The 22,608-nt window shown below is 40.4% G+C and overlaps 12 protein-coding genes and 3 non-coding genes across 15 annotated transcripts; 8 read left to right on the forward strand and 7 right to left on the reverse strand.

The window, feature by feature from the left end:
- Nucleotides 1-389: 389 nt before the first annotated feature.
- Nucleotides 390-1,319, reverse strand: SS1G_03634 (predicted protein; the record flags this gene model as incomplete). The annotated part of the gene is made up of 2 exons (XM_001595495.1): nucleotides 390-1,146; nucleotides 1,237-1,319. 2 exons carry the CDS (start codon nucleotides 1,317-1,319, stop codon nucleotides 390-392), a joined length of 840 nt encoding a protein of 279 aa, XP_001595545.1.
- A 1,528-nt stretch (nucleotides 1,320-2,847) lies between these two features.
- SS1G_03635 (predicted protein) lies at nucleotides 2,848-3,549 on the forward strand (the record flags this gene model as incomplete). The annotated part of the gene is made up of 2 exons (XM_001595496.1): nucleotides 2,848-2,862; nucleotides 2,962-3,549. 2 exons carry the CDS (start codon nucleotides 2,848-2,850, stop codon nucleotides 3,547-3,549), a joined length of 603 nt encoding a protein of 200 aa, XP_001595546.1.
- Nucleotides 3,550-4,055: 506 nt separating this feature from the next.
- Nucleotides 4,056-4,471, reverse strand: SS1G_03636 (predicted protein; the record flags this gene model as incomplete). Its single annotated transcript, XM_001595497.1, has 2 exons — nucleotides 4,056-4,261; nucleotides 4,438-4,471. 2 exons carry the CDS (start codon nucleotides 4,469-4,471, stop codon nucleotides 4,056-4,058), a joined length of 240 nt encoding a protein of 79 aa, XP_001595547.1.
- On the forward strand, nucleotides 4,328-4,430 carry SS1G_14546. The gene has a single exon. It is a non-coding gene; the product is annotated as a tRNA-Ile (tRNA).
- Nucleotides 4,472-4,772: 301 nt separating the features above from the next.
- On the reverse strand, nucleotides 4,773-4,867 carry SS1G_14540. Its single transcript has one exon. It is a non-coding gene; the product is annotated as a tRNA-Ser (tRNA).
- Nucleotides 4,868-5,115: 248 nt separating this feature from the next.
- SS1G_03637 (predicted protein) lies at nucleotides 5,116-6,104 on the forward strand (the record flags this gene model as incomplete). The annotated part of the gene is made up of 3 exons (XM_001595498.1): nucleotides 5,116-5,189; nucleotides 5,710-5,776; nucleotides 6,093-6,104. The coding sequence occupies 3 exons, from the start codon at nucleotides 5,116-5,118 to the stop codon at nucleotides 6,102-6,104; spliced, it is 153 nt and encodes a 50-aa protein (XP_001595548.1).
- Nucleotides 6,105-8,286: 2,182 nt separating this feature from the next.
- Nucleotides 8,287-8,496, reverse strand: SS1G_03638 (predicted protein; the record flags this gene model as incomplete). Its single annotated transcript, XM_001595499.1, has 1 exon — nucleotides 8,287-8,496. The coding sequence occupies one exon, from the start codon at nucleotides 8,494-8,496 to the stop codon at nucleotides 8,287-8,289; it is 210 nt and encodes a 69-aa protein (XP_001595549.1).
- A 1,607-nt stretch (nucleotides 8,497-10,103) lies between these two features.
- SS1G_14602 lies at nucleotides 10,104-10,206 on the reverse strand. Its single transcript has one exon. It is a non-coding gene; the product is annotated as a tRNA-Ile (tRNA).
- A 1,328-nt stretch (nucleotides 10,207-11,534) lies between these two features.
- SS1G_03639 (predicted protein) lies at nucleotides 11,535-11,693 on the forward strand (the record flags this gene model as incomplete). The annotated part of the gene is made up of 1 exon (XM_001595500.1): nucleotides 11,535-11,693. The coding sequence occupies one exon, from the start codon at nucleotides 11,535-11,537 to the stop codon at nucleotides 11,691-11,693; it is 159 nt and encodes a 52-aa protein (XP_001595550.1).
- A 1,530-nt stretch (nucleotides 11,694-13,223) lies between these two features.
- On the forward strand, nucleotides 13,224-14,012 carry SS1G_03640 (predicted protein; the record flags this gene model as incomplete). Its single annotated transcript, XM_001595501.1, has 1 exon — nucleotides 13,224-14,012. One exon carries the CDS (start codon nucleotides 13,224-13,226, stop codon nucleotides 14,010-14,012), a length of 789 nt encoding a protein of 262 aa, XP_001595551.1.
- Nucleotides 14,013-14,640: 628 nt separating this feature from the next.
- On the forward strand, nucleotides 14,641-16,737 carry SS1G_03641 (predicted protein; the record flags this gene model as incomplete). Its single annotated transcript, XM_001595502.1, has 6 exons — nucleotides 14,641-14,661; nucleotides 15,170-15,308; nucleotides 15,524-15,614; nucleotides 15,777-15,882; nucleotides 16,263-16,357; nucleotides 16,569-16,737. 6 exons carry the CDS (start codon nucleotides 14,641-14,643, stop codon nucleotides 16,735-16,737), a joined length of 621 nt encoding a protein of 206 aa, XP_001595552.1.
- Nucleotides 16,738-17,457: 720 nt separating this feature from the next.
- Nucleotides 17,458-19,455, reverse strand: SS1G_03642 (hypothetical protein; the record flags this gene model as incomplete). The annotated part of the gene is made up of 3 exons (XM_001595503.1): nucleotides 17,458-18,336; nucleotides 18,383-18,747; nucleotides 18,807-19,455. 3 exons carry the CDS (start codon nucleotides 19,453-19,455, stop codon nucleotides 17,458-17,460), a joined length of 1,893 nt encoding a protein of 630 aa, XP_001595553.1.
- A 380-nt stretch (nucleotides 19,456-19,835) lies between these two features.
- Nucleotides 19,836-20,183, forward strand: SS1G_03643 (predicted protein; the record flags this gene model as incomplete). The annotated part of the gene is made up of 2 exons (XM_001595504.1): nucleotides 19,836-19,860; nucleotides 20,014-20,183. The coding sequence occupies 2 exons, from the start codon at nucleotides 19,836-19,838 to the stop codon at nucleotides 20,181-20,183; spliced, it is 195 nt and encodes a 64-aa protein (XP_001595554.1).
- Nucleotides 20,184-20,496: 313 nt separating this feature from the next.
- On the forward strand, nucleotides 20,497-20,877 carry SS1G_03644 (predicted protein; the record flags this gene model as incomplete). The annotated part of the gene is made up of 1 exon (XM_001595505.1): nucleotides 20,497-20,877. The coding sequence occupies one exon, from the start codon at nucleotides 20,497-20,499 to the stop codon at nucleotides 20,875-20,877; it is 381 nt and encodes a 126-aa protein (XP_001595555.1).
- Nucleotides 20,878-21,496: 619 nt separating this feature from the next.
- On the reverse strand, nucleotides 21,497-22,343 carry SS1G_03645 (hypothetical protein; the record flags this gene model as incomplete). The annotated part of the gene is made up of 2 exons (XM_001595506.1): nucleotides 21,497-21,803; nucleotides 21,859-22,343. 2 exons carry the CDS (start codon nucleotides 22,341-22,343, stop codon nucleotides 21,497-21,499), a joined length of 792 nt encoding a protein of 263 aa, XP_001595556.1.
- Nucleotides 22,344-22,608: the final 265 nt, after the last annotated feature.

Genomic DNA, 22,608 nt, shown 5'->3' on the forward strand with positions numbered 1-22,608 from the left:
AGGATCTTTCATACTGCTCTGGAACAAGCGGTATCTGAACAAAGCTACCTTTACTACTCACCAAATCCTGTTCCAGAATATATCATCGAAGGTCAAATCCCGCTGAGATGGTGTAATTGCTACATACTTTTCATGGAATGAGGCAGGCTAGGCCCTCCGCTGTATTTGCCTCAATTTAACCATGAAGGCTAGTGTAGATGAAATACAAAATACGTGTACACGCAAATATAGCTAGCACTACAACTGACTTATTAAAGGAAAGGTTATCTTATTTTTCTCATACATCCAGTGCTCTGAACTGCAAATAAATGCCATACTCATCACATTCTCTGCCACACCTCTTTCTGCCCAATGCGCTTCCAAAAAATGACCTTTATACACACTTCCCTTTAAATTCCCATCCTACTCACCGACATCCACCCAGCCTCCGTTTCCTTACTCCTAAAGATACCCCAGAACTTTCCAATATCCTCGCAAGTCCTATCACCAGCTTCATGCTCATGAAATGAACATACCTTCTCCTCATAAAACTTTGTTCTAACATCTTTCCACCCTTCCGCCCCTCTCAATATTCCAACCGCACTGCGATACAAAGACGGAAATCTCAGTCCTAACTCAGTCAAACTCTCCTCGGAGATAGTATTACCAGCCGTCGACGATACCCCATCTGGAAAAAGCAGCATAATAGCATACCATCTCGCCATCCACCTTCTCAGTCCACAATCCCGATCCTTGGGTGCCACGGGTTCCGTCAACTCAAACGCCAACTCAATTGCAAAAACATTCGGCGTGAACCTCTTCTCCACATATCTTCTTCCCAGTCCAGATAATACTTTATCCATCATTTCCGACATTCCCAAATGATGCGCCAAGGCGTAAACCTCGATGGCTGCACAGCTAGGTTTATTTCCTTCTTTCTCGAATCCCGTGTCGAGAGTTCCGCGATACAGCCATTTCATTATGATGGAGAAATGTTCCGCGCTCATCTTGGGTAGATAGTGGTCTTCTTTTTCCTCGCTGAGTTCATCGTTGTTGAGGAAGATATCTGCGAAGAAGGGGGATTTGGCGCAGAGGAGTCCACGGTGGATACTGAATTTTTTGCGTTTGGGACCTATGTAGAGATCTATTATGGGACTGTCGAGCATGCTGTTGAAATTCTCTTAGCTTTACTTTGGTTCTTAATGTATAAAACAATATTTGTATATCAGATTGTTGAAGATTGTTAAGAGAACCTACTCTTCATAAGATGGCTTTGCCTTCGTAATCTTGACCGTTGACATTCTTTTCTTTGCTGACTGGGATTGTAGATGGTGAGCCATTTTAGCATTATTGGCAAAGTTTTTGTTAAAAGATTCGTTCTAGATGCTAGGAGTTATATCGTTGGAGTTGTGTAGAAAAGGGGATGGATGATGAGCCTTGTACGCGTTGATGTAGCTGGAGACGCGTCGTCCCGTGCCGAGGTGTTTGTGATTAACTTTGTAACTGTCTGATCTGATGTTCTCATGTCATCATCACTATTACATGGAAGATGCGTAGTGAGTATGGGAATACCTACTCAGAAAGATCTCTTTTTAATAGCGGGTCCAAGAGCAGGTCAAATGCATTGTAAATAAAACCCGGCTTTTAGACTTTCATGTAGCCAAGTGAATAGATGTCGACCTATTTCTCGAAAGTTTGTAGCATTTTAAGAGAACTTTCTCAGCTTGTAACTCAGTGAATCGTCGACGACCATACGAGAAAGCTAGGCCAAATCACTATATGGGCGTGCACATGAAGCCATCACAATCAGACCCCTAGAATTTCCCACTTGGTAGACATGATCCAACATATTTCTCTGCCAATCTTCGTCATACTCATGTCTGAAGCTCTGTTCTCTCGCAGCCATCTCTGGGTGTTTGGGCAGAATATCTGGCCGTTGAGGGAATAGCTGGTAATTAGAGATTCAAAATTCATAGTTTTCCCCAAAAGGAACTGAATTAATTGGTAACCTTATCTTTCGAGTATGTAGCTTTGCGGTGTCTGGTTATAGGAGATTCTGTCTAGTGTTATTTAGGTGTCATAATAGTAGATTGAGTCGATAACCGAAGTCTTAACTTGAAAACAAAGAGTGGTGGAGGTGGTCTTAGGCTTGTAAAGAAGCTCATCCGCCAAACACAGATTGCGTCATGGCTCTGCTCAACTCTCATATTCAGTTGTTCTTACACCTAATCCAAATATTCTTATTCTCATCGTACTTTTCCATGAATATTTTATACGAATTATAGTTCACTGGAAAAGATTTGAATTATGGACTATGGAGATGAATGATGAATCCAATGTTTTCGTTCACCTACCAATGCATAGCAACTGATAACAGCCCACAATTAGCCCCTAATTTACCCCATGCAGCCACGATATACTGACGACATTGATTCCCCTCTTTCCCCGACCTCGCTCTTTCCCAGGAATGTTGTAACCTTATTACTCCGTATGTCTTATTTATCTACCTCTTTCTATACGCTTGCCTTGCTTGGTAACTTCTTTATCTAGTCTCTAGCTAAAATCGCCTGTAATCCATGCGCATCCATTTCCCACTCATCACGTATCATCCATCATTGATGATTGCTCGCTATCAAAGCTTGGATTCATTATCAACACACTATAGCAACATGCTCTCTGCCAAAGGGAAAACCAACCGACCCAAAACTTAAGGAAGACATTACTAAAAGTAAAGAAATTTCTTATCTTTTTCCTCTTCAATCCCCTTTGAAATCTCCTTTGCCTCTGATTGTCAGCGATCCGTTCTTAACAGCAGACAAAACAGAAGTCAAACAACAACCCAATAAAAATGGTAGCGGTAAAGGAAAGATGGCTGCATGGAAGGTAAGTCATTTGATTCCATAGCATTCAAATTCTAGGTGTCCTTTTTCGTCTCTATTTCTACTTAGATAGCTTTTTTACTTACCATATCCTACTTCTCAGGCCAGCAAAATAGCAAAAGAATACGAAGCTGAAGGAGGTGACTATGAGAACGAACCTGGCTCTAAAGACAAACCCAAGAAAGGTCCACCCGAGAAAAAGTCGGAAGAGGAAAAAGCTTCTGAATTGAAAGAAGTCGAGAAGGAAAAGGAGGAGGATGCCAAAGAAACCGCTAGTGATGAGCCCAATGGAGCAGATGATAAGACACGGGATACAGAAGTCAAGGACGAACCAACCGTCGAAAAAAGAGGCCCAGGTAGACCCAAGAACGCGGGAAGCCCAGCTGGTCCAAAGAAGGGCCCGAAGCCGAAGAAGGAACCAAGACAGGGAACGAGGAGTAGTGCTCGACAACAAGAAAAGTCACAAGAATCTACTGTAGGGACGAAGATAGATGCTAATAAGGAGGAGGAACAAAAGGCTACTTTAGAAAAAAGAAAGAACGTTAGCGACGAACCAACTGATGAGAATGACGAAGAGGAGGAGAGCGAACAAAAGCCTGCGAAGAAATCCAAAAACGGGGAACTAAAGGAAGTAGAAGAAGAGAAAGAAAAGTCAGGACCTAAGAAGGCTGGTAGAAAAGCTAAAAAGTGAAAGTATCACTTTGCCTTCATTCTCATCCTACGAAATTGGTTGAAGGGAATATCATTGGCGCATGGGGAACCGCACGAATACATACATTATCATCGGATTGGAATAAAATGGGATGAATTTACGAATCTGTATTTTCGAGCGTTTGTTTAACATTCCACTTTATCTCTCTGGGACTTTGCCTTGGAAAGCATTCTTTCTTTATTGTATACAAGGAAGCATTTATCATTGTTATTGGTACACTTTCGCTGCAGTGGCAGTTATTCAAAAATGGACATTGCCCCTTTATCATCAACGTTTAGCTCTTTAGCGCCTTTTTTTATTCTCAATCTGTGCTAGAACTTATTTCTCTGTCAACGGTGGCTAGTCGCGATATTTATGACATTACGATTCTTGAATCGAAGTTTGAATTATACAGGTCGCCTATGTTCCTATATTTAAATCCCTTCGTCTCTTTCATTAGCTCTTCATCGTCCATACCCTATCGCCCACGGGAACCATCTCCCCCTTCACCCACGCATTCCTCTCCTTTTTCCCTTCCACTCTTCCTCTCCCCTTCCACTCTTCCTCTCCCCTTCCACTCTTACTCTTCCCTTCCACTCTCTAATCTCCCCTCCCTCCTTTCCCTCTTTCCCCCTTCCCGCTTTCCTCCCACTCTCCTCTTCCGCCTTCCACTTCCCATCCAGTTCACCTCCCCTCCTTCTACCCACCTTCCCTAATTACTTTATGACCCGTTCTAATTATTCCTTCCCCATCGAATCATCAACCAATAACCATAACAGGTCGCTTAGCTCAGTTGGTTAGAGCGTGGTGCTAATATCTTCTCTGATAAATTTGGAAAGATTGTAACGCCAAGGTCGCGAGTTCGACCCTCGTAGTGATCAAATTAACCTTTTGCCTCATTCCGCTGCATCAGGAAGTTCATTTTGAATCCAAAATAGTCGAATATAATCAAGAATTGAGGAAGTTCTTGGGGGTTGTGTTTTATGGGGTGGAGGTGGGGTGAATCTTAAATATTTTTCTATTACCCCATCAAAAATTTAGAGCCATTACGAAAACTATTATTTATTTGCTAATACAATATCCATTCCCCTTTAGGAGTGATAAAAATCTTTCACTTCACTCTGCTTGAAATAAATAAACAAGTGAGCAAAAAAAGTAGTAAAACTAAATGGTGGATAGAAGTCTAAAGTTCAAGGAAGGAGATAGCAAAAATAAAAATAAAACGACATGTGCAGGATTTGAACCTACGAGGCCGAAACCATAAGATAACCGAATTATTCATTCAAGTCTTACCCATTAACCACTCTGGCAACATGCCCGAATATCTAAATCGTGTTTGCATAATTTGATAAAAGTTAATATCGTATTTTGAATTTATATACGAAAAGGAAATCTAAGAGCGTGTTTCTCTTTTCCCACCTGATCCACTCCACGAATCCGCTGGAGTGGAGAAATTTCCACTTACGGGAGGATACTCTGTACTCCTATCATCAATTACTTTCCGTACTGGAAATTGCAAAAAAAGGAAATGATCATTGTCGAAGGTGGTATGCTCAAAGACTCATTATGTTTGTGGGATGCTACAGGTTGGGCAGGAAGGCGAAGTTCGGATGTTCAGAGGTCGAGTGGGTGGTAGGTAGGTATATTTTGATATTGTAGGATGCAGTAGAGGGGAAGCTGGTGATGATTTCATGGGGTAGCTTATTGTATTTATGTTGATGACATCTTGCTGTGGGATATATTATTAAAGAAACTTTAGAGGTTTTTGTATCATTTAACGAGGAATTATGTGCCTTGACTTGTCTTTTCTAGCAGAGGGCCTCTGTACTCCTTGCTCTGCAGTCTTCTTCTTTAGTTTTATTGTCATATCTGAGGAAGGACTAGGATAGATATGTCAACTTCAATATGATGATAGACGTCGATAAGTAACTATGCCTTACTTTTAGAATATAGGCATCAGCGAAGTTTGAAAGAAATTCCTTTTCAAATAATCATCCTATCCTCTCATCTCGAAAGCTAGATTCAACTCGGACAAGATACATACATATCGCCAGCCACAGCTGTTGATTCTAGTATCAGGGCATAAGAAAAACATCGAGAACACTGCCATTATGTCGACTGTCAGCATAGAACTTGAAATACCCATCTGCTGAAGCACAGATGCAACTCCGATGGACTACTAGCGAATCCTGGGAAGGAAGAATTCACCCTTGCTATCGTGGGAAAGGTGAGAGCGGAGGTACTTCTTGAATAGAGCGTGGATCGTAGATTCGAGTGTCAAAGCATCGTGAGGATATCGATATGAGTCGTCAACTAACAACCACCCACCGATGAAAATAGCAACCTAAATGGCTGCATCACAAACTGAAATGGTACAATGGAAGCTCAGCCTTACAATGCCTAGATCGCGAGAACCTTCTTCTAGATATACCGAGATGAGTAATTTCTGATGACTGAAATTTAAACGGCGATAGTGACTTTAGAAGCTGGCAGTTTGAAGGCTTTGCTATTTGCTAACTGAAGCTGGAGGCAATTCTCCATAGAAGAGGCTCTGAATAGTAACTTGCAATTTCATGACAGATCTCGAGCGGCAGTTTTATTTGTATATATATATATGGACTTGACGACTTCTGACTACACATATTAATCTGCAATCAGCTTGCAGATCTTGATTATCATTCTTGTGTCCACAGTTACAATGTTTCCCATCTTAACTTTGGGGAGACTAGTCAACAATGAATTAAAATCCCAACGTGCGCTATGTTCGGACATCCACGGATACGACATAAAGCTTGCGAGCTTAATATAAGGTGAATCTAAGGCTTTGCAAGGGAGGAGCAATCCTTACGTGTCAATGTTGTTGGCGGCGGTATAAGGCATTTCTCTCACCGAGAGGTAACGATATAGACGCCATTCTTCTATTTCACCGTTTATTTTAAATGTAGCACATTTGAAGTTGTGACCTTGACGAGGATATTTGAACGGCTGTATTAAGCTACCATCTTTCGCATCTCTTAATCCTGTCATCTGTCGGAATACTACTTCCTATCGAGAGACAGAGCATGCTATCACAAGCTCGCTTTCCTGTCCGATATCAACACAAGAGGCAGAATCACTCGTGCAGCTTGATATGACACAACACGATTGGGGCGGATAAGGAAATGTTGTTGAAGTCGGACGTCCTTGATACCCGAATAGAGGGGAGGCCTGCGTCGTTGACTGCGCGTTTTCTCCCAATTACTTTGACTTCAATAATTGATAACTTTACAACTACTGATGCTAGAACCTTGAAAGTTTCAAAAGGATAAATTAAATGGATAGTAATTGTAACAACAGAATTTAAAATATCTTATTTCATATAATTTTAAAAATTCGCTCCGATTTATGTTGAAGATTATATGAGATAAAATCCGAATATAAAATCCGAATTTATTAACAACTTTTTAAGGTTATTTGAAATTGAAACCTGTTATGAATTGCCATTTGGAGCATGGAGAATTAAGAAGTCGCTAATTGAACGATGAAGATTTGACTGACTTCATAAAGAACCTGAAAACGCTGACGCACGATAATTCTGTGGTATTGATTGAAATCTCATTTACTTAAGATATGATTTATATATGCTTTAGGTTTGCTATAGAAGAAATTTATTCTGTGAATAAGGTAATTCGGGTTGACTGATTCCCTTGATAATATTGCGCAAGAAGTACGGAGAGGCGGGATATTAATAGCTTCAGTCGCCGGTACGTTTAGGAGAATGGTTTTGGAGTGAGGTTAGAAAGATGCTGGCAAACATTGGCATTTCAGTATGTTGAAAATGAAAAACCAGAAATATTGCACGCTCTACGTATACTTCTCTTCTGCGGGAGTAAGGATCTGCCATTCTTCTAAGACGTTGATCATGAGCTTAATTGAGATGATCCTTTTCCACAAATGTAAGATCTTACTTTTGAGATCAACGAAATGGTGGAATCTCGCCACTGTCGCATGAGACTCAAATGAATACTCGAATAGATCCTAGATGTTTCTGGCAAGATATAAAATATGTATGTGAGTATTGAAACTTGAAAGAGTTTCCATAACCAGCTTTATAAAAACGTTGGAGATGCGAGCGATGTCAATTACCCCGCAACTCAAATCCCATTAGCTAGCCTTACGCACACATCCTCAATTTCTTATCTTTCCCTCCGGCAAACGATATCCGTATATCTAAGACATCAAATACAAAATGACCTGTAAATCCTTCCAATTTACATACCACGTTCTCAATATTCACTTCATGACGTAAGTTTGATGTTCACTGTAGAATAATTGATCTTGGCTCTATGTATAGTGACGTCTACTTGATTCGCTGAGCCTTCTGATATTTACAGCCAGCCTTGAGACATAAGATGAAGACAAAGTTTATATTTAAGTCGTAGAAATTCTAGAAGAACTTTAAAACAACTTTTAGGTAGAGGTTTAGAAATTTGAATGTCACCATGACAGCACACGACTATTACAGTCATTCTCCGCAAACAGTACCAGGTCCAGGTGCATTAAAACCAACTACTGGATATCCTACTTCCACATACCATCAACAACCACAATCTAATATTCCAGGAAATCATGGATCAGAAGATCCACCACCTTCTCTTTATAATTCACAGGGCTATTCCTCTCAACAACCATATTACCAGCCTCCACAAGAAATCGCTGAGTACAATCACCAACCTCAACATTACAATTATCAAACTTTCAACCAACCACCTTATCATGGCGATGAACATCATCAATACCCCGCCGTAGAACCTCGATCGTCTCATCACCTCCCACCTCATCTTCGCCCTCGTCGTTCAATATCGGAACCACCCGATTCACGATACCTTGCCCATCATATACCGGGCTATCATCAGCGAGGACGTTCAAGATCTCCCTCGTATCATTCTTCACCTGAAGGATCACCATCACGATCCAGGAATCGTGCTCATTCACATTCTCGAGCCCAGTCTACTAGATCACTGAGTCGACCTCGACATAGGCACTCACATTCACATTCACGTTCCCGACACTCACGACCATCAAGAGATCGAGCTCGACATGACCACAAAGATAGAAATGCATTTTTAGGAGCAATTAGCGGAGGAGCAATTGGTGATTTGATAATGCCTGGATTAGGAACATTAGGAGGAGCATTATTGGGAGGGGTTGGAGGAAGGGAAGTTAGTAGAAATGGACGAAAGAATGAAAAGACTGGGAGAAAAGAAGGTAGGAGAATATTTGGAGGGTCAAGGAAAACTTATGATCAGGAATGGAGGGAGGGAAGGATTGAGAGGGGTGAAATAAGTGAGTAATATTGTTAATGGGAATGAAAGGGGGAAATAAATTATCTGTATAAATGGTTTAAGAGCTTTTGTAAGAATTCTGAAATTTACTCATTGCACACTATAATATTTTGTAACAAAATCCCTGCAAAAACTATAATTTAATATATAAAATAAAATGTTACGAGGTTTGCCGTCTAGATCACGTGGAAGTGCTCTAGACTCTCGAGGTGATTTATAACTAGATGTTAAGCAAAGACTTAAGTAATGACAATGATGATATGCAATTCGTAAGTAATAGTAGAGTATACTAAATGATTGATCTTGAGCACGAAGCTCTATACAAAGGAAATCCATCTTGATTATATAGACCTTCATGCCGATAGCTACTCAGTAGGATCAATGCGGCTCAGTACTGAGCTCACTGATCCTCACTGAGCCAGTCACGTGATATTGATTGCACGTGAGAGTTTCCTGTTACTCGGCGTAACATAAAATATCAAACAACTTTTTGAATATTATATCAAATCAATTAAATTATTCAGATACAAATCATTTAAAGTGTTACGACGGTATTCAGTTATGACTAAAACCCGTATTACATGACTAAACAAGGGGTCACGTGGTCCCACTCGTCCCACCGATTTAAATCGAGGGGAACGGTGGGAAGGCCTCCCACCGATCCCACTGATTTATATCGAGGGAAACGGTGGGACATACGGCACGAAGGTCTATATAATCAAGATGGATTTCCTTTGTATAGAGCTTCGTGCTCAAGATCAATCATTTAGTATACTCTACTATTACTTACGAATTGTATATCATCATTGTCATTACTTAAATCTTTGCTTAACATCTAATTATAAATCACCTCGAGAGTCTAGAGCACTTCCACGTGATCTAGACGGCAAACCTCGTAACAGGGAACTAGCATTAGAAGGGCTCGCTTAGCCCAAAACCCGCCCCTTCATTTTCCACCCCACCACCACACTTAACCAACTAATACCCACCTAAGGTTCCACCCGCACACAATGTAACAATTTTAAAATTGGATTGTACGATTATATCTTGAATGAGTCTCATCTCCAATAACCAGAAAGCAAACCCAAAACTGCATCCGTCAAAAATCACAAATCACCTCGATTAAATTCTCTTCTTTCCAAACAAGCCCAAATTTCAAAACACAATATCTCCATCAGTTCGTGACTATTTTGAATTATTTTAGATGCAAAAGAAGCGCAAAAAGCTGATTGATCACTACGAGGGTCGAACTCGCGACCTTGGCGTTGTAATCTCACTGAACTTATCAGAGAAGATATTAGCACCACGCTCTAACCAACTGAGCTAAGCGACCTATTATGGTTATTCGATATAAGGCAAGCACGAGTTTGTATCTATATTCACATCACTGCCGTATTCGTAATAAATGCGGCTCCAAAATAGTCCGTGCATTATTCTTTGAATAATAAAAGTTGTCACGAATTGTGGTTCGGATTATGGTAGTATTATAGATGTCGGTGATTTAGCTGCCGAATACAGGGGGAATGTGATTTAACCGCGGTTTATGGGGGGTTCCTTATCGATAAGGAGCTTAGGAATCCTAGGACAAACGATTAGGCAACCACAATAGTATAGGACAAGTGTCCTAGGATGATAATTGTCCCAGGAGGCGAATCGTCCCAGGATTAGTGTCCTGAGGCAAATAGAGATCACGTGATGGATAGACTGGATAGACCAGTCTATCCAGGCTATCCAATAGTATTCAGAAGTATATAATTATAATAGTTTCATAATATAGAAGCTTTGTGCTCAATTTAGTTATCAATTAGTTTACCCATATTCTACTTGATCTAGTAACAACTTCACTTCCAAATAAATACCAGTGATAAAGCCTTAACCACAATGTTACAACGGCTATCTTCTATGCCGCGTCACATGACTAAATCAAGGTAACGTGATTAAAGTCACGTTATGGACCGCTGAGGAACGCTGGCTGTCCAGGACCGCGCAGCGGTCCTGACTAGCCATAGGCATGAAGGTCTATATAATCAAGATGGATTCCCTTTGTATAGAGCTTCGTGCTCAAGATCAATCATTTAGTATACTCTACTATTAGTTACGAATTGCATATCATTATTGTCCTTACTTAAGTCCCTGCTTGACGCCTAGTTATAAACCACCTCGAGAGCCTGGAGCACTTCCACGTGATCTAGACGGCAAACCTCGTAACACACAACTACCAACGAACGAATCTTAGATAGCCGCTACCTCCAATACAGTATCGTTACATAAGGCTTTATTATTGGTATTCACTTGAAAGTGAATGTAACGATACTGTACTGGAGGCAGCGGCTATCTAAGGTTCGTCCGTTGATAGTTGTGGTTAAGGCTTTATCACTGGTATTTATTTGGAAGTGAAGTCGTTACTAGATCAAGTAGAATATAGATAAACTAATTGATAATTAAGTTGAGTATCAGACTCTTATTTTATAAAACTATTCTGACTATATACTAAAACGTTTCCCGAATGCTAGCTGTATTAGCTGGTTAGTGTTACGAGGTTTGCCGTCTAGATCACGTGGAAGTGCTCTAGGCTCTCGAGGTGGTTTATAACTAGGCGTCAAGCAGGGACTTAAAGTAATGACAATAATGCAATTCGTAAGTAATAGTAGAGTATACTAAATGATTGATCTTGAGCACGAAGCTCTATACAAAGGAAACCATCCTGATTATATAGACCTTCGTCCTCCATTGGATCTCTTGGATCCTGAGAGTTTGTGGACCTTCGATTCGTATGGACCTACGATTCGTATCCCTGAATATGCAGGGTTCATCACGTGACTTGGATCAGACTATATGTCTGTGCTTGCTGAAGGTGGGGAGACTCTACGAACCAATTACCATACAATTTTGTATGTGAATCGGTTTGCTTTTCCACGGGGTCTGAGCTCATATGGACAGGTTGACTGTTACTACGTAACAGTTAGCAGAGCTATTACATCACGTGATCCTTATCTGCCTCAGGACACTAATCCTGGGACGATTTGTCTCCTAGGATAATTTAGCTCCTAGGACACTTGCTCTGTACCATTGTGGTTGCCTAAACGTTTATCCTAGGATTCCTAGGTTCCTTATCGCAGGCGATAAGGAACCCCTGGGTAATCGGCGGCCTAAATACCGATACATGATTTTATCGCGTAATCTCATTCATGGTTCGTGACATAGACTTAGTTTCATTCGTACAATAATGATAAATCAATCTCCTTCACACATACAATATAGAATCATTCAGCGATGGCACGTCGCATGTCTACCTAATCCAGCTCAATATTGATTCGAATTTTTTAAAACAGTATTAAGAGGCTGGAAAAGCAGCAAATAAGTCATAAATATCGGGAGATACTTTGTAGCCTCGTCAACCATCATTTTCCAAAATGCAAATATTTGCGGCAGTTTTCTTTACCTTTCGTTCTTCTATTTTATTTCCTGCTGTGACATTTGCGAATCATGACTGGTCATACTTTACTCTCCGATTTTTCATCATTTCACTATCCCTTGGGCTTGATAACATTCCTATAATATTGTTGAATCGAGGAAGGCTATCGGCTGAATTTTACGGTTTATTGCATTGTCTTTCTATACAATTAAGCTTTATCCTTCAGGTGTACACCCACTTTGCTTTTTGCATTTGCTCTCATCTTGCCCGACTGACTGCATGCTAGGACACGGATTTTTTGCTGTTAAATAGAACAGCTGGATGGCTCAAGCATCAGTGCTATCTTTGTGCTGATATGATGCAGTGTGTGATTTTGTTCTCAAGCATTTCACTTTATCGGATGGCACGACATTGGCCGCTCCTTCATCATCCCGCGACGGCCATGATGTGGACCACTAGAAGAGGTAGCATGAATTTGATGCCAATCTTGCCCGATGTTACAATGACGGGGAAGAAAATGAAAATGAGAAGACAATGAAGACACAATGTAATGCAACATCAAGATGTAGTTCATCACAATAATGATATGACCATATTAACTCACACATAGAATGTTATCGTTCTTTCTTTGACATCAGATAGCATCCATACGACCCTCTGCTTGTTTATCACTATCTAGACATTATATGACATAACATTTCGGAATGAGTTGGATCAAAACCTCTGCTTCTAGAAGGCTCTGGGAAGATGCTCAGGCAAGCCTAGAGTATTCCTCCACTCGATTTTGGGAATACATGTTCAAAGAAGTCTTATTCAATGGTCCCTATTGGCATAATCCTTCTCAACAAGCATACACTCCTAGAACTGGAGAACGTCGGCGATGTGACAGTTTTATTGAACGATATGACAATTTGGAAAAAAAATGGGAAACGATCATGTTTCATGAAGCAAAGCTTGACTCGGCTTCTGCAGCGGAAATCACTTTGTGCGAAAAGCAAGTATACAATGCTTGCGCCGCATTTCTTGATTATTTCCCAGAAAGAGACAGCGTATTTGCTTTGACAACTTGGGGAACAAAAGGTCGGTTGTGGGTAGTCAATCGAGGCACTAAACACCTAATTCCACGGTTCCTAGGTCCAGAAGTTTTTAGCGCTCACTATATTGAGGCTAGTAGCACTGCTGCGATGTACTTGAAAAAGTCACTGAGGTCTCTCCATAACTGGAAAGATTCGAGCTCAGATACAAAAGCCCGAGATAGAGCTAGAACAGAAGGAGGAGAGACAGAAGGAGAATGGCCAGAAGGAGAATGGCCAGGAGGAGGATGGCTAGAAGGAGCTAGATCAATAGGAGCTAGATCAGAAGGAGCAGGACCAGAAGGAGTTGAGCCAGGAGGGGCTGGGCCATGTAGACCAGCTACATCCTACCAGGGACAAGGCAGTAGAGAGTCTACTGTGGACTACAGCCAGAAGACAAACTCATCGGTTGGTCAAGTTGCACCGGCTTTCGTAGGCACATGGTATTATGAAGAAAAGAAGAATCATGTGTATTACAAATTCCGTATTCCAGATTCTGGCAAGGAAATCAAGACTAAGGCAAGTCAGTGGAAAGCCGCCTATCAAGAGGGAATACCATGTTTAATGTACACCAGAGAAGAAACAGGGCGACAATATTACGTGTGGGAGCTGGGAGCTACTAAGGCACCAATTACAAGGGGATATAGGTAGTAAATCTACTTTAGAAGTTTCATTTCAGGTCGTTCAATTCATTCAATTCTGTTGTTTTTAATCATCACAATATAAACAATATAAACAATATAAACAATATAAACAATATAAACAATATAAACAATATAAACAATATAAACAATATAAACAATATAAACAATATAAACAATATAAACAATATAAACAATATAAATAATATAAATAATATAAATAATATAAATAAAACTTTAAATAAAATTACCTCAAAACTTCTTTAACTCGGAATATTTAATAAAGATCAATAGCTAGACTTTAAAATATTCAAATCCCAATACTGTTTTACTCTCATATCGGGATATCTGAAAATCCGACATCACTTGACCTATGAATCACTTGGAATTTTAAATCATTCATTAATCAGAACTCTGAATCTTCAATCAATGACTTGTTTAAAAGGTTTTAGCGTTGTACTTTTGTATCACGGTCACAACAACTAACAATGATCCTCGCGAGCTTTAGATTGTTTCTCCACTTTATCTACCTCCCCTACACAACTCGTCCATAATTCAACATCCATCAAAAGACGGAATGCATTTATATTTGAAGCCCTGTTTGACATGTGAAATTTGTCGTCGCTCCATAATTGAGGATGAAGATCAGGTACTGGCTTGTAAGTTTATCAGATTAGTTCCAATGTAACCATTAATAATTCTAACCTGAATCAAGTATTGAGAGGTCCAAAATCCTACTATGGGTATACAAATGCGATAACAGTACCTCCCATACCATTAAACAGGGTGCCGAATCCTTTGTGTACGGTGTATTCAATCGATTCACAAGTTACTTCATGGCTTATCTACCGCGACTTACAATGCTCATCTTGTCAGAACTCGCCAGAATCAAGTGTTTACCATATCACCTGCCTCAGTACTATATCGAAGCATATCTATCAAGTTGAGCCAAGAAAGATTTTCAAAAGAATCAGCTATACCTCCTTGTTTTTAGGGCTTGGCCACGAGCTGGAATGGATTATTACCACGTACGAGAACCTCGAATGACTTTCCCTTCTACCTTGAGTAATGCGATAAAAGATTCCAACTCAGAAACCGGAGGTTTACTAATTAAAGTATCCCGACTCCCACAAGAAATTATTGATATGATTGAATAATTTTGTCCAGGCAGCGAATTATGGAGGATATGGTCTTCTCTTGCATGGTCAAAAGCATTCTATATGGGGGAACTTGCAGGCCGTCGCCTCTGTGAACCAGGGAACTGGCAGCGTGGAGATCAACCATCTAGCACAATTATTCCTAAGAGGTTTGTTCTTCTTGCTATGGATAATCAGGGGCTTGTGGAAGCGAAGTTTTTTAGGCTGTGGCCGGTCAGTCAAAAGAGCATTGAAGGTTGGTGGTATACCTGTTTGGATACCACTAAAGCTGAAGTTAGGTCTATTCGAGCTATACTTAAGGTAACGGACGTTACGAATCATAATTCCAAGAACTGTATTTGAAAATAAACTAACACAATTTTAGGGAGTCGCATATATCTGAATCGACGTCCTAAAAATCTTGCTCTTTGGGATACACCTAATATACCCGACCCAAAATTTTACTTCTCTGCTGGGTCAGAGTTTACATCTTGCCGCACTCGAACAATTTCTCTGAATGGGCTTATAGGCCTGACATTTTTCATGTTTCATTCAGCAGCCATTGCAATACATCCACATTTCGAAGATAGCTCATATTCAGTCTTACAAACTTACTACAGTATTCCAACTAACTTTAGAAGATGTACTGTCTGGGTCTATATTCCATTAAAAAATTGTTACATCCGATCTTTACATGTGCATACCAGTCACCTGATTGGTATAAAGTCTAGTACTAGTGTAGTGGTAAGATAATGTTACATCCTATTTTACTATCACTAATGATAATGATAGTTGCAAACCAATAAGAACCAAATCCATCTTACTGGTACTTATCCACTTAACATTAAACTTTCAAAAAAGCTCAAATATCAATCATCGGCGTTGAGCCTTCCATACTAATGTATAATGATCCTTCGCCTCACTGTCCAATTGAACATTTCGGCTCACTTGCATCTCAAAAAGACAGCTCAATACCCACTCCTACTCGTTTCGATTTCCAATCAGCCCGGTATCATTATTCGATGGCATTTCTTAAGAATGTACGAGCTGTTTCTAATTTTTGCGATAACGCCGATGGTCGCTGTAGAGGTATTCTAATTCTCTATCATAACGATGATCAACAGGTTCTTGGTCAGTGTCGCCATGACTTGACTCGAGAAGATTTTGGTATTTCGTTGTACGGCCTCCACTGGCAACAGTTTATAGTAGCTCATACGTCGTATGTTAAAGTCGCTTTCTCACAGAATAAACAAGAAATCGATATTTTACGTGATAAAGGGTATGAAACAGCTTTAGGTGGGGAAGTAGTATGGTTGTTCGATTATGAGCGGGATGATATATCCAAAATGTAATGGAGTCTTGATGGAAGTAGTAGTACTAGTGTATGGGAAGAAAAAGGTTAGGCTGAAGGCACGAAGATGAGGCTTCAGGAGGCTAGACCCGAGTCAATGGAATGCGGCTAAGCTTTATGAGAGGATGTATGAGGAGAGGTATGAGGAGCTGTGGGAGGATATCGGACTCACTCGTTGCGAGACACTAAAACCAGCGAAGGCATCGAAGTGGATAGTTGCTTGCTGCAGTGTATTAAGATTCAGTTGATCAGGGCTATGAAATCAGGATTACTTTATTGGTATGTTAAAGCCCATCCAGTAGCAAGAGACTGGGGTTGATATCGTGTGTATTCTGATCTAGTCACCAGATACCATGATCGGAAGACTGCCGTTTATATATGCATATTCTCATCATTTGGTGTGAACCAACTATTCGCGTTGCAATATTGCGTTGTATTATATATATATATATATATATATATTTGAATACTTCATATGGGGCTGTTGGACTGAAATAAATACGCATATGGGTGGTCGGTAATAGGTGGTGGTGGTGGAATACGGAACGAAAGGGTAATATGATATGAATGATATGAGGAAGCGGATGCATTAGTTGGGTACTATTAGATCTAGTATGAAACACGTTGTTTTAATATTACAAGTTCAGGATATGAAGAAGTCCGTAGATTCAATCCATTCATCAGGACATAATGAATTCGATGATGTTCATGACATAGCTAAAATGCTGTATGCATAGTCCTGCTTTTGAATAGCTATCTACTGTCTGAGTATATACTAATGTTTAATTATGCCTACTACTCGAGTATATACAAAGGGAAGACCTCAAGTAGGTACCAACTTACACACTGGGAAGTTGTCAGGGGAGAAAAATGTCACCCCGAGAGGTCCTAATATTCATTCTCAACTAAAGCTACAAATCCCATTATGTACCATATCCAAATGCCATCGCCAAATGCAAATAAATTATTCAAATATCATCATACTTCGTAAAACCCTCCAACAATCCCTTAATCAACAACGCCAACCTCTTGCTCTGCCATCTACATATAGCCAAATTCCCACCCACAAACCAGAATCCCTCATGACCACTCTTTCTCCAAATCGTTCTAAGCTCTCCTTCTTCGTCGAGTCCCCATACGTCTTTCACCCTATCTGCCACTTCATCTCCAAATATCTTCCTGCATTGTGTTCTCATATTTAGATAACCCGTCGCAAATACAATTTCATCCGCTTCGAGGATCAATCCATCTGCGAATTCTATACCATTTTCCCGGATACTTGTAATTTCCTGGCCTTGTTTGACTTTGATTTTTCCATCGATGATGAGTTGTGAACATCCGACGTCAAGGTAATAACCACCACCGCGTTGAAGATATTTAATCCAAAGACCTGATCCATCTGGTCCTTTATCGAGTTTGAATCCTGCCGCTTCAAGACCTTTAAGTAATTTCTCGTCGATTTTGTTGACTTGCTTTGTACCCTCTATGTTCAGCTTCTTAAGTACTGGATTTGGCGTACTTTGGAATATCATGTCGGCATCAAACGTCGGAAGTCCATTTTCACCATAAATATGTTTTTGAGCATTGACGTTTGTTTCCGAGCTAACAACATATGTAGTTGATCTTTGGACGATTGTTACTTCGTAGCCGTGTTCGTATAAATCTTGAGCAATGTCATGACCAGAGTTACAACAGCCAACCACAATTGCTTTTTTGTTTTGACCTCGAGATTCCGTCGCTCCAGGAAATTTGGATGAATGAACGATTCTGCCTTTGAAAGTGTCAATCCCTTTGATGTGAGATGGGAAATTTGGCTCTCCACTTGCACCGGTTGCTTGTATTATATGCTATAGAGCATTAGTAGCTGTTGACCGGGGTTGCAGACTGACATACCTTCGGGTGAACAATCCTTGTCTCCTTCTGACCATTATTCACTCTCTCTAGAGTAACCGTCCATTGCTTACTCTCATCACTCCATGAGGTATCCGTAATAGTAGTTTGAGTCCAAGCATTGAGTTCCAATAAAGTAACATATGCTTCAAACCAATCACCCAGTTTATCCTTTGGTGTGAAAACTGGCCAGCTTTCAGGAAAAGGTAGATATGGAAGATGATCATACCAAACAGAATCATGAAGAACTAGTTGATGATATCGTGTACGCCAATTATCGCCTATCCGTTCTTCTCTGTCAACCATGAGAGATTGAACACCAAGCATCTTTAGTCTTGCTGCTATTGTCAAGCCTCCTTGACCAGCACCTAAGGAATATTAGTATATAAACACAGATCAGGCCATTCTCTCTAATTGAAAAACTTACCAAGGATCAAAACAGTCGGTTCAGTTCCATTCCCAAAATCCTTCTCAATATTCCTCTTATCCAGCCAATTTTCCCTCTCAGTCTTCTCTCCATGCTGCACCCCATAAGGTCTCTTCCTTCCTACAGTCTCTTCATAACCATCCAGATTTTCCAAGAAAGTATACAGTGTAAAAACCTTCCACGTTCCCTGATCAAGAGCTAATCTCACAATACCAGCTCCTTTTCCAACATCCGTCTCAACTGTTATGAAAGCCTGTACAACATTTGTTTTCCCATCAACATCAAGTGTCATAAATTTTGAAGATCGAAGTTCTGAGCTGGAATCAAGTGCAATCGATTTCAAACGTGAGCCATTTGTTTTGTTAAAGAGTTCGAGGATTTTAAAGGGCCCATGTAGAGTGTGAAAGTCCCAGGAAAGACACAATTGATCGCGCCAATAAGATTCTTCTAGAAAAAGTGTAGAAAGCGATGTGATATCAGCGGAGCTAATATTTTTATTAAAGCGATCAACAAACTCTGAAGCAACTTTTGTCACATCGATAGACTTGTCAACTTTGGATTCAGGGAGGTTGGCAAGTCGTAATTGGAATGAGCCAGGCTCAACACGTTGAGAGGATGGTAGAGGATTTTCCACTTCAATGCTTCTCATTTTGATGTGTTAATTTGAGCATAAAATAGATGATCATGTAGAGCGGTATGCGTATATGTATATCAAAAGTTACGAGGTGATGTATATATTTATATGCTTGACACAGCAATTGTGATGACGGGTGAATACCCGGAAGACCTTCCTACGTATATAATTAACTTTCAAGGTCGAAAGAATGGACTGGGGGGTTATCTGGTGGTCTTACAAAACGTTCACGCTCTCATGGAGAAGCCAATGGTTGAAATGTTGAGGAGTCTGGGGAACAAGCTACCCCGCACAATACGACATCGGCTAACCTTCCTTTCGGAAGTTATCTTTTTCAGCCATTGATGAAAGAACAGGTAGCTGCGTGCTACGACTTGGAATTAAGCCTGGTGATCATGTGCATTAAGCATAGTCTTCTGTGTAAGTGTGTCAATGATTCTGCAATGTTAATTTGTAAACAATCATGAGTTTAGCTACTCAAAAATATTTCCGCTCAGACCTCCAAAATTGTGCTGTCAAAAGAGAGGAAAGGAATCTGAATATATTGGCTGTCCAGTCCCCGTTCCTCTGCAGTCAGTCTCTGGGTTCAACAGTGTGAGCATGCAGTTCCGAAACATATGGACTACTTCGTACATTACGGTTTGGTTGTCACTAACCCAAGTCTCATGGGTCTTTCCTTCCTCTATCTAGCTCACAAAGTCCGACAAAGATTCCAGATCAAAGCAATGAACGACTGCTGGTGATTCGAACCTATGAAGTTATCGTCATCCTTGACTATTGTCACCACTCTGTTTAGGGTCTGAAATATGGATTGATACAACCGAACTTCCTTAGTTATGCTTAATTACCAGAAGTGGGATGAACAAATGCATGTACATGAAGCCTGAACTAACGCTAGATGAGTCACCTAATTCCAACATGTCAACATGCTGGATAACTACTCTCAGGATATCATACATTTAAATCAATAAACTCAGTCTCTAAGACTCTAGTGGTCTCATTTAGCTATTTTACCCCTTTCACACTGGCGAGATTGCAAAACCCCTTGTCGTAACAATGGCAACATCCCCTCCAAAACCAACCGCAAAATCACGCATCCGTGAAGCAGAACCCAAAGACATCAATGCCATCACAACAGCTATGATCACCTCCCTAAGCTCCGACGCCATGTGGCGATATCGATTTGCGCATCGAGATAAATATCCCGAAGATCTACTCAAGTATGCTCGACTCTACATTGAGCTTTTAGTATCTGGATCTTTTCCGGACTACGCGACTCTTATTGTAGAGGTTGAAGAGGATTCCGTCTGGAACACTGCTGCTTTTTCTATATGGGATATTTCGTATGAGAATAAACGTGTATATACAGCCAAGGGAGAAACTTATACATCCCAATCACGTACGTCTCTTTCCCGTTTCAGCCCAAGAAACTATTAGTTAACCCCGTCAAGCGAACGAAGCAATGGAGGCAGCTGGGGTGAAAACTCGGAGAGATACAGACCCCATTTATGATGCAGTTTTTTTGAAAGTTATGAGTGATGCACGAAAGGATTTTGCCGCGATGTTTGAAGGTAATGAGATTTATCTTAGCTTGATATGCACTCATCCGGATTTTCGCCGTCGAGGCTATGCTTCTCAACTTTTGAAATGGGGTATTGAGAGAGCAGAACGTGATAATGCACCTCTTGTTCTAGGAGCGAGTCCTATGGGGGAACCGACCTATCTTGCTGCAGGATTTGAGGAGTTGGAAAGGGTTGATGTAGTTGTTGAAGGCGATTACGAGAAGCAGGAGGTTGTGAAAATGGTTTACAGACCTAGAAAATAACAAATTAGGAAAGTTTGAGCCGAAAAATAAATGAACACTATTATAGTATCATTCATCTGCCATCTCAAATCAGAACCTAAATCCAGATTAATGGATACACCAGGGAAGTTATAAAGTGCCAAGAAGACAATTCAATTGTCTATTTCTAGGTGCATCTCTATATGCATCTCTATAGTTCTATGAACAGTCTATGTTCTATGGACAGAATTCTAAGCCCAATATAGTCTATGCTTAATTTCCTCCCTGCTCGAAGTCCTTGATGCCCGCAGCGTAGACTTCCTTAACAGTTGTTTTTCCAGCAACAACATCCTTAACTGTCGAAAGAATAGAAGTCCAATCCTCAAAGATTGTGAATGGAACCTTCTCTCTAACACAATATGTGATAAGATCATGACCCTTCTTGGCGAACAAAAGATCAGTCTCCTTGGCAGCAGAAAGATCTGATACTCCATCTCCAGCGTAGAACATAGTCGGTCTCTGATCATCTGGAAGTGCAGCGTATGGTCTAATCTCTCTGGATTTATCATGTCCGAAATGACTATTTGGTTTGTTAGCTTTTGTTCCCATATCTTTTTCCCAATTCAAAACTGTACCTTTCATCATGGTAAACAATGTTCCAACCTCCCTCCTCGTCGAGACTCTTGAATCCTTTTCTAACCTCAACTTGATTACTGACAATCTGAATTTCCGCAGCTTCTTTCTTTCCCAACAAATGCTCCAACAATGCTCTAATGATTGGTTCCATTCCACCACTTAAAATAACAACGGGCATATTGTTCTCCCTCGCCCATTCGAAAAACTCCTTGAAACCCGGATCCAACTTGATGTTCTCAATAAGAGTTTGTATACACTTGCTGTATGGAGTTTTGATACTATCCATCATTGATTGGAAAGAATCACGAAACGTCTTTGTGCCGTCAAGAACGTCTTTGTTTCCTTGTTTGCGAAGTGCTTGACCGAATCCAAGATTATCGGTCATGAAATCATTGGAATCGCGGGTTGTGATTGTACCATCGAAATCGGTGAAGAAGATGTACTTAGGAGAGGTTTGCATAGCGGGGAGAATAGTTGATCCCATTTTGAACCAGTTTGGAGGTACAATGAAAGACTGGTTGATGTTGTTAGCGATTGAGGTTGACTTGTCTTGGAGATGTGAATAAGAAGGCGTAGTGCCGTTGGTAGTTGGCAGACGGGACGAAAGGTTGGAAGTTGAGATGAGATATAAGAGAAGGAGCCATAATTTCGTTTTTTTGGTGAATATTTCGAACTCACATTGATTGGAATAAGGTAAGGAGAAGTCTATAATTCAACAAAATAATGATATATAAATGTGTTCTATTCTG

Source organism: Sclerotinia sclerotiorum, genomic scaffold, assembly GCF_000146945.2.
Source record: "Sclerotinia sclerotiorum 1980 UF-70 scaffold_4 genomic scaffold, whole genome shotgun sequence".
Classification (NCBI taxonomy): Eukaryota; Fungi; Ascomycota; class Leotiomycetes; order Helotiales; family Sclerotiniaceae; genus Sclerotinia; species Sclerotinia sclerotiorum.